The 17,722-nt window shown below is 41.8% G+C and overlaps 1 protein-coding gene across 1 annotated transcript; it reads left to right on the top strand.

Annotated features, from left to right (window-relative positions):
- The first annotated feature begins 1,556 nt into the window (after positions 1–1,556).
- RAB25 (RAB25, member RAS oncogene family) lies at positions 1,557–17,634 on the top strand. The gene is made up of 5 exons (XM_001367150.5): positions 1,557–1,892; positions 5,498–5,693; positions 13,419–13,612; positions 16,502–16,582; positions 17,030–17,634. The coding sequence occupies exons 1-5, from the start codon at positions 1,850–1,852 to the stop codon at positions 17,155–17,157; spliced, it is 642 nt and encodes a 213-aa protein (XP_001367187.1). The 5' UTR covers positions 1,557–1,849; the 3' UTR covers positions 17,158–17,634.
- The last annotated feature ends 88 nt before the right edge of the window (positions 17,635–17,722 follow it).

Here is a 17,722-nt window from a genome sequence, read left to right as displayed (position 1 = left end):
TCTTAGGTTCTTTCTTCTTGATGTGCATGGTAATGGGGGAGGTACAAAAGAAGAATTGGATTTGTTCTGTTTGACCTCATCTGGAAGTGAATGAGTGAAAGTTTCAAAGAGGTCATGAAAAACAATTAGAGTTGTCTTGAAGTAGAGTGGGTTGCCTTGAGAGGTGGAGGATTCCCCCTCCTTAGAGGTCTTAAAGCAGAGGAAAGATGACCACTTTAGGGGTACATTAATGGTGAGGGCTCCTTTCCTGTGGGTATGAGTTAGACTAGATTGCTGCTCAAGGCTCTTCCAGCTCCTGGTTTTTGAGATGAATAAGGGATTGCTCCTAGTGTGCATTTCTGATAGATTCTTTCCCCTCTCATCAGGAGCCAAATGGTTTTTGGCTGTGGTTTCCCACCTATCATCTGTAATCTACAGTAAGTCTGGATGGATGCCCGAGTTTAGGTGGGAGGGACAGTCAGGGTCACATTATGCCCAGGGGAGCCCAATGCCCCATGCCTATTCCAGAAGGGTCATGTAATCATTTTACTTCCTCCCCTCTTCCCCCCATCCCCTCCAGGCACACACACACACATTTTGGCTGTATTTCTTAGTTTGGAATATGGGTGAGAGCCACCAAGAATATTTGGCTGCTTTAAAGGGTTTAACTGCCTTCCCACCCCCATTACACACAAAGACTCACACAAGCTTAACTCAGAATCTGCAAACCATTTTCAGATATATGTCAGGGACATGGAGCTGGGACAGGGAGCCCTAGAGTCCAGGCAATCTTAACTTCCAGGCCAAAGGTTGATCCAAGGCCTCCAGCTATGCTACCTCAGCTCCAAATCCTCCCCTAATACACACACACACACACACACACACACACACATCTCTTACAGTACCTGTCTCTCTCCTTTCTAGCTATCCTCAGTCTGTCTCTCTCCCTCACTTCTACTTTTCCTGTGGTCCTCTATCCATTGACTCACAGCTCTCCACTGGCTTTCCAGAGGCCAATGGTACCCCCAAAGTCTCTACTTCCAAACCACCTAGGCCCCTTGCCACCAGCCCAGCTATAAATGAGTCACTTTCCCAAAGAACTCTAGCCCCACCTCCTGGGGGAGAAAAAACAACAACCCCCCCCCCCCAAAAAAAGGGCTTCCCTGTCTACTTCCTGGGCCCTTGGGAGGGATTGTCATCAAAGCTGCTTCTTTCAGTACTGGAGCAGTGTTATTTGATTGCATCCTTCCCACACATCCCTAAACTCCCAGCCCCCACTGATCACCTTTCTTCATCCTGAGTGCTCAGGCAGCCTCCTTGGCTTGCCTGCTGTGGCTACTTCTGCAGTATTCCAGCCGAGGACAGAATTCTGATTTTCCAAGTAGTGGTTACAAACTTAAAATCAGGGCTAAAAGACCAGAAAGCCTAATGATGCTGAGTTGGCTCTGCTCTCCTCAGTCTCCTGAGTCCTATTTTCCTCCCCAAATCACTCTTAAGAAATCTGTCCTGCTCCCCACCCAGGGCCTGAGCGGAGACACCCAACCTGTCCAACCTGTCGTGACGTCACCACTCTCCACCCACCTGGGCCCCAGGTCTCCAGCCGCCTGGCTCTTCCTGTTCTCTGCTGCTTCCGTCCTTGGCTTGTGACCCACAGCCCCTTCCTAATTAGTTGAGACTCCCCAGCCCACCTCGGTGACTGAGCCTGCCTACTGCAAAGGCCGACCGTCCCCCATGTGAAGAGAGTCAGGTCCAGGCCTCCAGAGAGCAGAGGGGTGAGGGGCACAGAGGCAACGCCCTAAGCCCATTTTTCACCCACCTCTCTCACCCCAACTGCACATATTCATATACGCTCGCTTGATGCCGGACCAAGATGGGAAACGGAACAGAAGAGGATTATAACTTTGTCTTCAAGGGTGAGTTGGGTGTCTGTGGGGGGAAACTGAGACACTAAGAGAAGACACACTAAAAAGAACTTTGAGAGGTTCCTGCTCTCAGCATCTATTTTCTACTAGAACTTCCCAAATCTACTCATTCCCCTAGATGACCAAGGGTTTTATAGTGACTACAGGTTTCCTGAGTCTGTTTGTTTGTTGTTAGTAATGCTGACAGATTCTTAATAGTGGCATCCTTTGTAATCAGGGAAAAAAACCAAAACCAAAACACCCTTAGCCACCTAGCCCTGTTCCAGAGGCTACAGCTACAGTTAAGTAATGGAGGTTAGACTTTAGGAAGAACTTGCCTCAATGAGATTCCCCCCCCCCCTCCAAAAAAAGAAAGGGACAGGAAGAAAGGAGGAATGGGAAGGAGGAAATAAATGGAAATAGGTGGATGGATCTCCTAATTTTATGTTAAAACAGAGACAGGGGCTCAATACCCCAGAGAATCATCAAATTTCTCAGTTAAGGAAGGGGGCTTATTGGAAGGTGGTAGGATGAAGTGGAAAGAACTGGAAGCCAGAGGAATAGAGGCTCTGCCATTTACCACCCTTGTGACCTTTGTGAAATTGTTTAATTTTTCTTAGCCTCTTTCCTCATATGTAAAATGAAAGCTAGCTGATCTCTAAAGTACCTTTGAGCTTTAAGTCTATAATCTTCTGACTTGGGAAATGAGCTTTTCATAATCAATCTATTAATCAGCATTTATTAGGCACCTACTTTGTGCCAGGCACCAGACTGGTCTCGTCCTTGGGGTTCTGGGCCCCTCACTTCCCTTCCCTGTCTCTTATTCCTCTTGGATGTTTCTCTTTGCACTGGAGCTGCAGACTGTCCCCTTGCTGCCACACTCTTTCTGTACAGATTTGCCTGTGTGCCCATCCCTGTGGGTTGCCTTCTCTAAAACCCCACTCTCCCTTTAGGGCAGGGAGTACAAGGTAAGACTCAGCTTCTCCAGTCCACCCCACCCACTAAGCCTCTCCCTGACCCAGCCCTTTCTCAGACTCAAACTCCCTGCCGGGCTGTGGGGCATTTACCCAGGAGCTGAAGGAAGCTACCCCCCTTTTTTCCTGGGAAAGGTGGGGGTGGGAGAGAACAGGGTAAGGAGCAGCAGTGATCTGGTGCCCAAAGGATCAGAGGAACCTTGTCCTCTTAACAGGGATAAATGAATTTCTAAGACTTAGGATGGGAGCCGTAGAGAGACAGAGACAGAAGGACCCAGATACACATATATACATGAATATTTTTACATGTAAACGTGGCTGCCCATGTACACACAGGCCTATAAGTACACATACACTTGTTCAGGCATTTCAGTTGTGTCTGACTCTTCATGACCTATTTGAGGTTTTCTTGGCAAAGATACAAGTTTGCCATTTCCTTTTCCAGCTCATTTTACAAATGAGGAAACTGAGTCCATCAGGGTTAAGTGCCACATAGCTAGTATCCAGGTCCAGTGTCCAGTGCTCAATCCACTATGATACCTAGTTTCCCTTGCATATATACAAATTCATGTAAATACACTGATATCCTCAAACATAAACTTGAACATATGTATGGGGCATACAATATAGCAAAATAAAGGGCAGTTAGGTGTCACACTGAACCTGGAGAGGGAAGCTCTGAACTCAAATCCATTCTCAGATTTGTACTAACTGTATGTCTGTGAGCAAGTCACTTAACCTCTGTATGTCTACATTTCCCTTCTACAAAAAATGTGTGTGTGTGTGTGTGTGTGTGTGCGTGTAGGGATATATAAATATAAAATAGGGTTAATAATAGCATCTACCTCCTAAGGTTGTAAGGATAAAATGAGATAATGTTTCCAAAGCACTTTGCAAACCTTGAGATGCTATTTAAATGCTAGCTATTATTGATACTTTTAAATTTATATTTAACTCCTTACTTTCTGTTTTAGATACGAAGTATCAGTTCCAAGACAGAAAAGCAGTAAGGGCTAGGCAACTGAGGTTAAATGACTTGCCCAGGGTCACACAGTTGGGATGAATCAGAGGGCAAATTTGAATTCAGTAGCTGAGGCCAGATTTAAACTCAGGTCTTCCCATCTCCAGACTTGGCTCTCTAAATACTAGCTATTAAGCATGTTCGTGTCTACATAGTGAGGCAGTGTGTTGTACTAGAAAGAACATTGGATTTATAGAACCGTAGATTTAGTGTGGAAAAAAAAACAATTAATCCAAACCTTTCATTTTACAGATGAGCGAACCAATGCCCAGGTAGGTTAGCCTTAATTCCAATGTAACACAGGCAATGATGAAGAGAACTGGGATTAGAGTCTAGGTCCTCTCTTAAATCTCACGGTCTCACTTTTCTACATTTAAAAAATGAACTAGATGATCTTTGAACCCCTTCCAATTCAAATCCCTTGAATGCCTGGCACTTCATGGGCAATTTATAAATATTGTTTATTTAGTTGATTAAATCCTAAGACCCTATTAATAGAAATAACTAGATGGTGTGTGTATATATAAACAAATGGTACTCTTCCCCCTCCATATATACACACAAATGCAAGCAGCCAGAACCTAAACATTGATAATAATTATGAGAAATGTACCTACACAGGCCCAGATATATTCCAGTTTCTTTTGAGAAATTAGACATTTTAACTCTTAAAGATACTTCCATTCTCCTCTCTGGTTTTCCATAATGTAATCAGAGTTGTTAGAAATTGGAGACCTAGCCTCCTAGCACACACCAGGAAACTCCTCTGCTCTTTCCTCAACAATTCCCTCTCTCTAAATCCAACCTTTTTTTCCTGGGCTTTCTGCTTCCCTCTGCCTCCTCTAGTCCCTCTTTGACCTCTCTAGCTCATAGAAGAGAGATCCCTCACTGGACAATACATGTGACTTTTGGGGTACCTCTTTGCTATGAATAAAACAATAGTATTCCCTAGAACTTAAATGCAGACTCAGCCTCCCTGTAAAAGTTTTAGGGCTTTGTCCTGTCCAAGGGACAGAGAAAAATACAAGATTCACAGACAGCTAGGCAAGCTTCAGATAGGAATAATTTGTAATGGAGACAGAAGAAGAGTTATGGGATGTTTAGAAATACAAAAAATGGAGACAGCTTATAGTCAGAGTCCAGACCTTCCCTGGTACCCCAAGACAATGAGGATCCTGTAGAAACATAGAGAAAAAAGAGGAGCAACATAGAAAAGAGAATATTAGAAAGAGAATCAAAGTCTGAGAGAGATACTAACTGAGATGCTTAGAAAAAGAACAAGAAGGGGGCAATTGGGTGGCTCAGTGGATTGAGAACCAGACCTAGAAACAGGAGGTCCTAGGTTCAAATCTGACCTCAGACACTTCCTAGCTGTGTGACCCTGGGCAAGTCACTTAATCCCCATTGTCTAGTCCTTACCACTCTTCTGCCTTGGAACCAATACTGAGTATTGATTCCAAGACAGAAGGTAAGTGTAGAAAGAAAGAGAACAAGAAAAAGCAGAGATAGAGACAGAGAAAAATGATTCATTATTTAGTTCTTCATTTAGCAGGTAATTAGTACTCATCACTGGAATCACCAATCACCCATTAATGGTTCCCTGCTTCAATCTTTCTTCCTAGTGGTGCTGATTGGGGAGTCCGGAGTGGGGAAGACCAACTTGTTGTCAAGATTCACACGAAATGAGTTCAGCCATGATAGTAGGACAACCATTGGGGTGGAATTCTCTACTCGAACTGTGCTGCTAGGAACAGCTGCTGTTAAAGCCCAGATCTGGGACACTGCTGGGCTGGAACGATACCGTGCCATCACTTCAGCGTGAGTATTGGGGCTTTGAGGAATGGAAGCAGGGGAAGAACACATAGGAGACTGTGTTTGGGAACAGGGAAGTGACAGAATGAAATGAAGAATTGTAACAATAGTTATAGAAATTTTTCCTGCCAACACCCCTATTTATATGTAGTAGTAGTAGTAGAAAAGTGTAGTGAACTGAGTTGCTCAACTATTTGCTCCCGCCCACAACCACACACCCTACTAGATTATTGCCTAGGTGGGTTTCTGGATATATTAAAGAATCTATAATTTTCTCAATGTATTTTATCAAGATAATTTTTGATATCTTATAAAATATTTATATGTATTTATAAAATTTATATATATAGCTCTGAGCCCCCAGCCAGAGACAGTTTTCTGGCAAAACACTAGTACCTCTTCAAGGGAGCCCAAGGGGGAAAAGGAGTTAAGGATGACTGAATTAAGATCCATAGATAACAAAAGGTTTCAGTATCTCAGCATGTCCTGATATTCTTCATGACTGATCAACCCAAACAGCCATCTTCCCAGAATCTTGGCTCTCATCCTTTTGGTAGTTGTCTCTGCCTGAGCTTTTTACTTGCTTAGCTCCATACAGCTTTTCATGGAGTTCTCTTAATCCAATCCATGCATATTTTACAGATCTCATCAGGAGCTGGGTTCCTATTCTACTTTGGCTTCCCCCTGGATTGACTTTAAAAGTTACCCAGGGGTGTGGCTTATTATTCACTCAAAGAGATCAGCCAACTACATTTTTTAGTTTGCTTAACAAGTTGTTAGCAGCTTCTTTTCTTGGGTCCTGAGCTTTTGAGAATCATCTCTTACACTCCCATAGTTAAACATTTACCTTGGCTAGCAAATCAACTACAGCATATTTGTCCATAGTCCCAAATTCTAGGTAGAACTTTAGTAACTGAGATTTAAATTGTATGAACAGATATATTAGATGCATCTGTAACAATAGTGTATACATGCATATTTATACAAATAGTCATAAGCAGCGAAATATAGCATTACTACCATAGAACAAAACATATATAAATAGCAACATTCCCGCAAATAGACAAGTCAAGTCAACAAACATTTATTAAGCATCTATTCCATGCCAGAGAATTGTGCTAAGCACAGCAAGGTAAAAGACAGTGTCTGCTCTCAAGGAGTTCAAGGTTGAAGGTAGGAAGACAACATGAACACAATTACCTATGAACAAAACTTGTATAGGATAAACTGATTATATAACATTAAAGAGGAAACAGAAAAGGCTTCTTGCCGAAGATGAGCTTCTGTCTGAGTCTTGAAGGAATCCAGGAGGCAGAGGTAAAGTATTTGAGGCATGGTAGATAGCCAGTGAAAATGTTTAAATTCCTGGAGGGGCAGCTAGGTGGCTCAGTGGATAGAACACAAAGCCTTGAGGCTGGAGGTCTTGGGTTTAAATGTGGTGTCAGACCCTTCCTAGTTGTGTGACCCTGGGCAAATCACTTAACCCCCATTGCCTAACCTTTGCCTTTCTGCCTTAGAATTGATACTCAGATAGAAGATAAGGGTTTTTTTTTTTAAACAATATTTTATTTGATCATTTCCAAACATTATTCATTGGAGACAAAGATCATTTTCTTTCCCTCTCCCTCCCCCCCCCTCCCCATAGCTGACGCGCGATTCCACTGGGTATCACATGTGTTCTTGATTCGAACCCATTTCCATGTTGTTGGTATTTGCATCAGAGTGTTCGTTTAGAGTCTCTCCTCAGACATGTCCCCTCAACCCCTGTAGTCAAACAGTTGCTTTTCCTCGGTGTTTTTACTCCCACAGTTTGTCCTCTGCTTGTGGTTACTGTTTTTCTCCTAGATCCCTGCAGATTGTTCAGGAACATGGCATTGCCACTAATGGAGAAGTCCATTACATTCGATTGTACCACAGTGTATCAGTCTTTGTGTACAATGTTTTCCTGGTTCTGCTCCTTTCTCTCTGCATCACTTCCTGGAGGTTGTTCCAGTCTCCATGGAGATAAGGGTTTTTTTTTTAATTAAAAAATATTTTATTTTCCCACTTACATGTAATAACAATTTTCCACATACATTTTCCAAAACTATAAACCCAAATCATCTTCTTCCCTCCTTACTCTTGGAGCTGGTAAGCAATTTGAAGATAAGGGTTTTTTAAAAAAAGAAGAAAAAAGGGGGGGGAATGCCTGGAGTTGAGAGATAGAGCATTTTGTGCAAGAAAATAGCAAGGAGGTCAGTGTCACTGGATCTCAAAATATGTGGAGGTGAGTTGTGAATTGATCCAGCCATTCTGGAGGGCAATTTGGAACTATGCCCAAAGGGCGATAATAGACTGTCTGCCCTTTGATCCAGCTATAGCACTGCTGGGTTTGTACCCCAAAGAGATAATAAGGAAAAAGACTTGTACAAGAATATTCATAGCTGCACTCTTTGTGGTGGCCAAAAATTGGAAAACGAGGGGATGCCCATCAATTGGGGAATGGCTGAACAAATTGTGGTATATGTTGGTGATGAAATACTATTGTGCTAAAAGGAATAATAAAGTGGAGGAATTCCATGGAGACTGGAACAACCTCCAGGAAGTGATGCAGAGTGAAAGGAGCAGAACCAGGAAAACATTGTACACAGAGACTGATACATTGTGGTACAATTGAAGGTGATGGACTTCTCCATTAGTGGCAATGCAATGTCTCTGAACAATCTGCAGGGATCTAAAAAATACTATCCACAAGCAGAGGATAAATTGTGGGAGTAAAAACACCGATGAAAAGCAACTGCTTGACTACAGGGGTTGAGGGGATATGACTGAGGAGAGACTCTAAATGAACACTCTAATGCAAATACAAACAACAGGGAAATGGGTTCGAGTCAAGAACACATGTGATAACCAGTGGAATCGTGCGTCGGCTATGGGAGAGGGAAAGGTGGTGGGAGGGGGGGCGGGGAGGAAAAGAAAATGATCTTTGTTTCCAGTGAATAATGTTTGGAAATGACCAAATAAAATAATGCTTAAAATCCAAAAAATAAATAAATAAATAATTAATTAAAAAAAATATGTGGAGGTGTGTAAGGTAGGACACTGGAAAGATGGGAAGGGACCAGGTTATGAAGGGCTGTAAAAACCGAACCAAGAATTTAACATTTCATCCTAAAGGTGATGGGGGAGGGGGCTGAAGTTTATTGAATAGAGTGGGGTGGCACAGTCAGAAGATTAATTTGATAGTTGAGTAGAGGATGGACTGGAGCGGCGAAGGACAAACTTGGGAGACCAACTAGCAGGTTACTGCAACAGTCTTGGCATGAGGTGAGGAGGGCCTATACCATGTGCTAAGATAAGATTGACAGGACTTGGTAGCAGATTTGATATGGGTAGTGAGAAAGGGTGGGAAGTCCAGGATGATTCGAAGATGGTGGTATCCTCGACAAAAATCGGGAAGTTCAGAAGGGGATCAGGGCTTATGGAGAAAGATAATGAGTTCAGTCTGGGACATGATGAGTTTAAGATGTCTACTGGCCATCCAGGGCAAGATGTCTAAAAGGTAATTGAAAATATGAGTCTGGAGTTTAGGAGAGTTGCTAGGGCTAGCTGAGGAGATTTGAGAACCATCAGCACAGAGGAGATGATCATTGAATCCACAGAAGCTGATGAGATCACTAAGTAAAATGGTAGAAAGAGAACTGGAAGGGGCAGAGGATCGAGTCCCAAGATACAGAACTCACAGCAAATAGCCTAGAAACAAGCAAAATTATGCTACCATGTATGGGAGAGAAAGATGAAGTAATTACCTCCTCCAGCAATGAGCACATGCAGTTACAAACAAAATACAATGTATGTTAGTATTGTTATCTGTTTTAAATAGTAACCACTTTTCTAGCTTCCTCTGAAACTTTGAGGGTTAATCTAGGCAGAGGTCAAACAAATTTAAGTGCTCTGTAATCTGCAGACCTTTTTGCTCCTATATCTGAACTGTTGATGTTATGGACTGATCATTGTCATCATTGGAACTGTATAGTACTACATGCCCATTCTATAGGGATATATCTATATCTTAGAACTTTTTACAGCTAAAGATGGAATAGGAGCTTGCTTCACCCATACTCTAGGGCAGGTAGATGGCACAATGGATAGGGTGTCAGGTTTAGAGTCAGGAAGCTCCTCTTCCTAAGTTCAAATCTGACTTCAGATTCTTATTAGCTGTGTGACCTTGGGAAAGCCACTTAACCTTGTTGGCCTCAGTTTGATCATCTGTAAAATGAACTAGAAAAGAAAATGGCAAACCACTCCAGTATGTTTGCCATGAAAACCCAAAATGGGGTCATGAAGAATTGGACATGACTGAAATAACTGAACAAGAAACAGCTAAATATCTAGGCAAGAAAGATGATGCCTCTGGGTTCTCCTTCTATTTAAACTGGATTATGGTGTCTTCTTCACTGGAAATATCTGTTTCTGAGTTATTGTTCGGTTCAGCTAATCTTTGAAAAACTGAGAAGTGGTCTCTTTTGCTTAGATCCCCCTGAGGTGAGGGGCTTTTGGTCTCTCCCTGCTTTTAGGGAGTCTAACTTTCTCATCAGCAAAAGTGGTTATGATGATTTGTCTTTTTAGGGCCCCCATGAGTTTCTGGGGCTATTATGTAAAACGGTCAAGCTGCTCACTCTCCATAACTAATTATGAGGAAGCAAGATTTCTTAGCCAAACTATCTTCTTGCTCAAGGTCTTGACCACAAACCAGAGCATTATGCTATTTCTGACAATTCTCTTCTGAGTGGAAGTTGTAGCTAACTTCTTCCAGGATCTCTCTTAGCCAAGAAAGGTCCTGGGTGCTAGTGTCTGAAGCCTCACCATCCTCAGGAACTCTAAAACACAAGTCAATGGTCTGTTTAATTCTTGCCCAAACAACATCAGATATGATGTGGCACTAAAAACAACTCAGCAATCCTCAGAACAATCTTGGGCAAAGGGTGCTACTATTTCAGATGAGAAAACTGAGGCAGATAGCAGTTAAGTGACTTGCCCAGGGTCACACAACTAGTAATTGTATGAGGCCAAATTTGTACTCAGGTCTGCCTGACCCCCAAGACCTGCATTCTATCCATTGTATCACCTGCCTGTGATCTTTCAGATAGGGAGATAGGACATTTATTAAGTGCTTAATAGATGCCAGCCACTGTGGTAAATAATGGAAATACATATAATACGTATATAAGCAAACAATACAGTGCCTCTCTTCAAAGAGCTTATATTCTAATGGGGAAGATAGCACTAATTTTCTATGCTGACCTGTGATATATTGAAGCCATGTGGGGGGAAGTCAAGATGTGGAAGGGATGGATTCCTATATACAAGATAAGTTAGAGATAATTAACAGAGGGAAGAAATTATCTTGAAGAAGCCTCAGAAAAGACTTCTCATAGAAGGTGAGCTTTTATCTGGTTCTTGGAGGAAGTTGAGGAGGGAGAATATTCCTGGTATGAAAGAGTAATTGCCAGGGGAAATTCCTAGAGTTGAGAGATAGATCAATGACTAGATCACAGAATATTTGGGAAGAATAAGGTAAAAAAAATTTAAAAAGTAGAAAATAGGGATAGCTAGGTGGTTCAGTGGAGAGAGGGCCAGGCCTAGTCATGGGTCCTGGGTTCAAATATGGCCTTCAATACTTTCTAGCTGTGTGACTTTGGGCAAGTCACTTAACCCCCACTGCCTAACATTGATTATAATATATGGCATTGATTTTAAGATGGAAGATAAGGGTAAAAAACTATAGTGGAAAGTTAGGAGGGGGCAAGATTGTGAGAGGCAGTGAATAGCAAGCGAAAGATTTTATATTTGATCTTGAAGGCAAGAAGTAGTCACTGCCATTTATTGAACAGGGGGTTGCATAATCAGATTAATTTGACAGTTGAGTGGAGATCTGGCTGTAGTGAGGAAAGACTTGAAGCAGGGGATCAACCAGCAGGTTATTGCAGTAGTCCTGGAATGAGGTGATGCGGGCTTGTACCAAGATGGCGGCAGCATCAGAGGAAAGAAAGGAGTGGATCTGAGAGATGGGGTGAAGGTAGAATTGACAAGCCTTGATAATAGTTTGAATGTGGGGGAGTGAGAGAGAATGAGAAGTTAAGGTTGACACGTAGGGTTGCCTAGCTGGGTGATTAGGAGATTGGTGTTACCTTTTGTTCCCAGTAATGGGGAAGTAAGAAAAAATGGAAGGTTTGGGGAGGAAAGAGAATGAGTTCTGTTTGAGACATGTGAAGCTAAATGGCTCAGTCGATAGAAATCCAGGCTTAGAGATGGGAGGTCCTGTGTTCAAATCTGTCCTCACAGACTTACTTACTAGCTATGTGACTCTGGTGTAGTCACTTAACCCCCATTTCCTAGCCCTCACTACTCTTCTGCATTGGAAGTAATACACAGTCTTGATTCTAAGATGGAAGGTGAGGGTTTAAAATTTTTAAAAAGATTACAAATTATAGAACAACTACCCGAGAATTTCCTCATTCAATAGTTCTCTATACCAATAAAATCAAAGGCCTGGTAACATTATATAGTGTTTGTTTGTTTTTTTAACCCTTACCTTCTGTCTTGGAATCAATATTGTGTATTGGTTCCAAGGTGGAAGAGGGCTAAAACTTGCCCAGGATCACACAACTAGGAAGTGTCTGAGACTAGATTTGGACCCAGGACCTCCCATCTCTAGGCCTGCTTCTCAATCCACTAAACCACCCAGCTGCCCTCTCATTATATAGTGTTTTAAGGTTTATAAAGCTCTTTTACATTATCTCATTTTATCCTCTCAAAAACCTGTGAGGGTTTATATCCCAAAGAGATAAAAAAAAAATTGGGCAGAACATTTTTGTACAAAAATATTCATAGCTGCGTTCTTTGTGGTAGCAAAAAATTGGAAAATGAGGGAATGCCTTCAATTGGAGAATGGCTGAACAAATTGTGGTATATGATGGTGATGGAATACTATTGTGCTAAAAGGAATGATGAATGGATATACTTCTATAAGAACTGGAAAGACCGACATGAACTGATGAGGAGTGAAATAAGCAGAACCAGGAGAACATTGTACATAGAGACTGTAACATTGTGGGACAATCAAATGTGATTGACTTTGCTACTAAAAGCAATGCAATGAGCCAGGACAATTCTGAGGAACTTATGAGAAAGAACACTATCCACATTGAGAGAAAAAACTGCTGGAGTAGAAATGCAGAAGAAAACATGTGATTTATCACTTGTTTATATTGGTACGTGATTTAGGGTTTTGGTTTTAAAAGATTGCTCTTTTACAAGAATGAATAATATGGAAATGAGTTTGAGTGATCATATATATGTATAACCCAGTGGAATTGTTTATCAACTCTGGGAGCAGGGAGGAATGAGGAGAGGGATAAAACATGAATCATGTAACCTTGGAAAAAAATTTAAATAAAAATTTTCAAATAAAAAGAATTTAAATATGTAACAACAACAACAACAACAACAACAAAAACCACCTGTGAGATAGATGTTATTATCCCACTTTCCAGATGTACAATCTGAGATTGAGAGTTATTTGCCCAGGGTCAAACAGCCAATAAGTTTCTGAGGGCAGAATTTGAACTTAATTCCTCCTAAATCTAAGTCTAGTCCTCTTGACCCAATGGCAAACCACATCATACCACTTTACCTCTGTGTATCTGCAGTTAGATCGACTCTAGTTCCTTCTCCCCTTTTTCTTCCTAGATATTATCGAGGGGCAGTTGGGGCCCTGTTGGTATTTGACCTAACCAAGCACCAGACCTATGCTGTGGTAGAGCGCTGGCTGAAGGAGCTATATGACCATGCAGAGGCTACCATTGTCGTCATGCTGGTGGGCAACAAGAGTGACCTGAGCCAGGCCAGAGAAGTGCCCACTGATGAGGCTCGAATGTTTGCTGGTGAGGGCCAGGGCTGGGTTTACAAGTTTATTTCTTTTTCCCATGACTCTGATTCCCCAGGCTCACCACTTTCTCCCTATCCCAAGTTCTAAAAGAGTTACTTCGATTCTCAGGGATATGTGACTTCCTCAAGTACAACAGGTGTACTTCTTCCATGATGCAGATTGTGACCCTTGTGTGTCTCAGTTTATGGTCTTCGTGAGTTATTATAGTAAAAAAAATCATCACTCTCTGGTGATGGGCCTTCCAAACTTAGCAAATGCTCAGACAGCATTCTAGTTTGGGTTCTGCCAGAGTTTGTGCTCTGGTCTAGCCCCAAAGAGTAAAATACTCAACAAATGTGCATACTCATGCCCACACCCACATTTATACATACATACATATATATGTATATATATAAAATGAATATATACAAAGTAAACCTCCAGGTAGTTTGGAGAAGGAGGTACTAATTCATGGATTCTTAACCTGGGGTCCATGAACTTGTTTTTTTTTAATATTTTGATAAGTATTTCAAAATAATTGGCTTCCTTATAATCCTATGCATTTTTATTTTGTACATTTAAAAATACTATTCTGAGAAGGGACCCATCTGTAGACTTCACCAGCCTGCCAAAGGAATCCACAATGCCAAAAATGGTTAAGAATCTCCCTACTAGGGGGCAGCTAGGTGGCTCAGTGGACTGAGAACCAGGACCAGAGATGAGAAGTCCTGCGTTCAGATACTTCCTTGCTATATGACCCTAGGCAAGTCACTTAACCCCATTGCCTAGCCCTTAATGTTTTTCTGCCTTGGAACCAATATACAGTATTGATCCTAATACAGAAGGTGAGGGTTAAACCCCCCCCAACAAAAAATGAATCCCCATACTAGAATTCAGGGAATTGGGAAGGGTGCCTATAAAAGATGGTGATTGAGCTGAGTTACTAAGGAGACAAAGGAATGGAGAGAGTACATTTTAGCCATGGGGAAAAGCCAGAGCAAAGGAGTACATGAGAGATAGTAAGAAAGACAAGTTGGTTGGACTATAGCCTGCAGGAGTAACATATAAGGAGGCTGGGGAGGTAGACTGAATGAATGAATGAGTGGATAGATGGATGGATAGATGGATGGATGAATGAATGAAAAATTCATTAAGCACTTACCATGAGAGAAGCATTGTGCTAAGTGCTGCAGATTTGGGGCCAGATTGTGAGGGACTTAAAAAAAAAACAAATAAAGTAATTTGTATTTGATACTAGGGATACTTGAGAGTCACTGGAATTTACTGAGTAGGGGAATGATATAGTCAATCAACCAACAATTATTTATCAAGTATCTATTATGTTCCATACAATGTTCCAAGTGTGTGGATGTAAGTACAAAGAATGAAATGAAATCATGATAAGCTTCCATCCTAATGGAAGAGACCACAAATACATGTAAAAGATATATGTAGTATAAACATAAAGTTAATAAATAAATAAATATGCAATGTGTGTGTATGTATACACAAATACACAGTGCTTAAAAAACAAAGTACCCTGGGAGTAAAAACACCAAAGAAAAAACAATTGCTTGATTACATGGGTTGAGGGGGATGCGAGTGGGGATGTAGACTCTGAATGAACATCCTAGTGGAAATACCAGCAATATGGAAATGAATTCTGGTCAAGGACACATGTAATACCCAGTGGAATTGTGCGTGGGCTACGGGAGGGGAGGGGAGGGGAGGGGAGGAGGATAGGGAGGGAGGAATAGAAAATGATTTTTGTAAACAGGGAACAATGTTCAAAATTGACCAAATTTAAAAAATAAAAAAATTAAATTAAAAAAACAACAAGGTACCCTGTGAAGGATCTAAAAGTTGTGGGAATGAGGGGAAGAGAATAAAGTTTCGTGCAGAAGATAATTTCTATACTATTACCTTAAAGGAAAAGAAGGACTCAATGGGGCATTGGTAAGAAGGATGTGTATTCTTGGAATGTGAGGCAGCTAGTACAAAGGTATGAAGATCAGAGATGGGTATCATGATGGAGCATCCATTTTAGCGAGGAATGAAGAGAAGGTCAGTTTGGTTGGACTGAAGAATGTTGGAGGGGAATAATGTCCAATGAGGCTGGGAAATGGCCAGATCTGTGCTTAAGGAAAGTTTCTTTGGGAGAGCTCCTATCATGATCCAGCAAATAAGTATCAGAGACAAATGTATGATGTATGTCTTTGTTATTGTTAACAAAACATTGATTTTGCTTATCCTTATTTAGTGACACTAACATTTGAGTAGACTCATAGAATAACCTACTGTAATTTGGGAGTTCATTTAAAATAAAAATGATCATTTTGGGTGCAGTTTAGGTGTTTAGGCCTGAAGATGGAGGTACTGGGTTCAAATCTGAACTCAGATACTTCCTATCTTTGTGACATCGAGCAAGTCCCTTAATCCCAACCTCATTGACAAACCTTTTCCAAATTCGAGTGCCTAGAGGACAAATTAAAACTGTGAGCCCCCTAATTACCAGAGAGAGTTGAGGGAGAGAGTGCTTGCTTTGGGTGGCTGGACAGAGGGGTGGGGCATGCAAAAAAAAATGTCCTTGGGGGCTGAGAGGAGTCCCCAAGTGCCAGCTCTGCTCTCATGCCAGGTATTCACCAATGCTAGTAAGCCCTTACCACTTTTCTGCCTTGAAACAGATACTCAGTATCAATTCTAAGAAAGTGTTTTGTTTTGTTTTTTAAAGATAGTTTTATCATGCCTATTCTCTCTCCCTGATGGTAAATTTATTATCAGTGTATATATGCATTGTCCTGACAGTATAATTTCAGTGGGGATAACCAGGGATATTAGGAGTGTCCAAGGCTTTCCTCTGATTATAAATATTAATGCTAGCTACTGATTTCCTTTTTGTTGCCAGAAAATAATGGACTCCTGTTTATTGAGACCTCAGCTCTTGACTCCACTAATGTTGAGCTGGCCTTTGAAACTGTCCTCAAAGGTTCGTATGATTCTCTGTGATTCTACCAGATATCAATCCCCTCCCATTGTTTGCTACTAGGGTTTTCCTTGATGTGAGGCTCTCTCGGATCTCAGCTAGAAATCAGTTATCTGAGTTCTCCCTGCATCTCACCAAGATCTCAGCCCAACTCCCTGCTAAACCCAGCTTCTGGAACTCCTGACCACTAAATGTGTGTGTGTGTGTGTGTGTGTATGCAGTGTGTCTTTCCTTTCCTCTGGGAAGTTTCCTCTGACCTGTTCTCTCTCCCAATTTGCCTATTAGTTGAGAGAAAGAACTTGGCAGTCAGAAATGGAATCTAGTTAGCCAAATTCCCCGGCTTCTTTGACCAATTCCCTTTCAAGACATGCTGCTCCCAGTGCTCAAGAAAGGAAATTGGATGGGAGGTGAACTGATTTAACCTTTAACCTTCATCTTCTGCCCTTCCAGAGATCTTCACCAAGGTGTCCAAGCAGCGACAGAACAATTCCCGTGCCAACGCAGTCACCCTAAGCAATGCCCAACCGGGGCAAGAGCTGGGGTCTGTGGAGAGGAAGGCTTGCTGTATCAGCCTCTGAAGCCAACTGGTGACCTGAGTGTCTTGGCCTGAAGCCTTTTCCATTTGGCCTGAATTTCTCATCATTCTCTCCACATAAGTCTCAGCCCTAAAAGATGACCCCTTCAGTTGTACTCTCACTAAGCAGAGGGAGAAGGAGGGATGCCAATGCCTAGAAAGCCATTCCTAGTTGACTTGAGGGATCTGTGACTGATCACTTTCTTAAGAGTTTTAGGGGAGTTTCTATAACCTAATTCCGCACACCCTTCTCCATTACTCCTATAGGTCCTTTCTCCTCCATATAAGATTGACTTGTTTCTGGGATATTTCTGTTCCCTTTGAGGTCACCTGGCCCTAAGCACTTTGGTCTCATCCACCCAGGAATCCAGGATTCTGCTGCCTATTTTTTTTCTATGTTCTCCTGAGCCCCTCCAGCAACACCCCCTCTTCCCATCCCTATAGGTCTTACCAATAAAACTGGTTTGTAACAAGGACCATATATTGCTGCTCCCTTATATTTATCCCTTTCCTCCTCACTCTACACCAACCCATAGGCCCTCAGCATCCTTCCTTTTCTTTCCAGCTAA

This window comes from Monodelphis domestica, chromosome 2, assembly GCF_027887165.1.
Source record: "Monodelphis domestica isolate mMonDom1 chromosome 2, mMonDom1.pri, whole genome shotgun sequence".
NCBI classification, from domain to species: domain Eukaryota; kingdom Metazoa; phylum Chordata; class Mammalia; order Didelphimorphia; family Didelphidae; genus Monodelphis; species Monodelphis domestica.
This window is presented reverse-complemented; position numbering and strand designations above follow the sequence as displayed.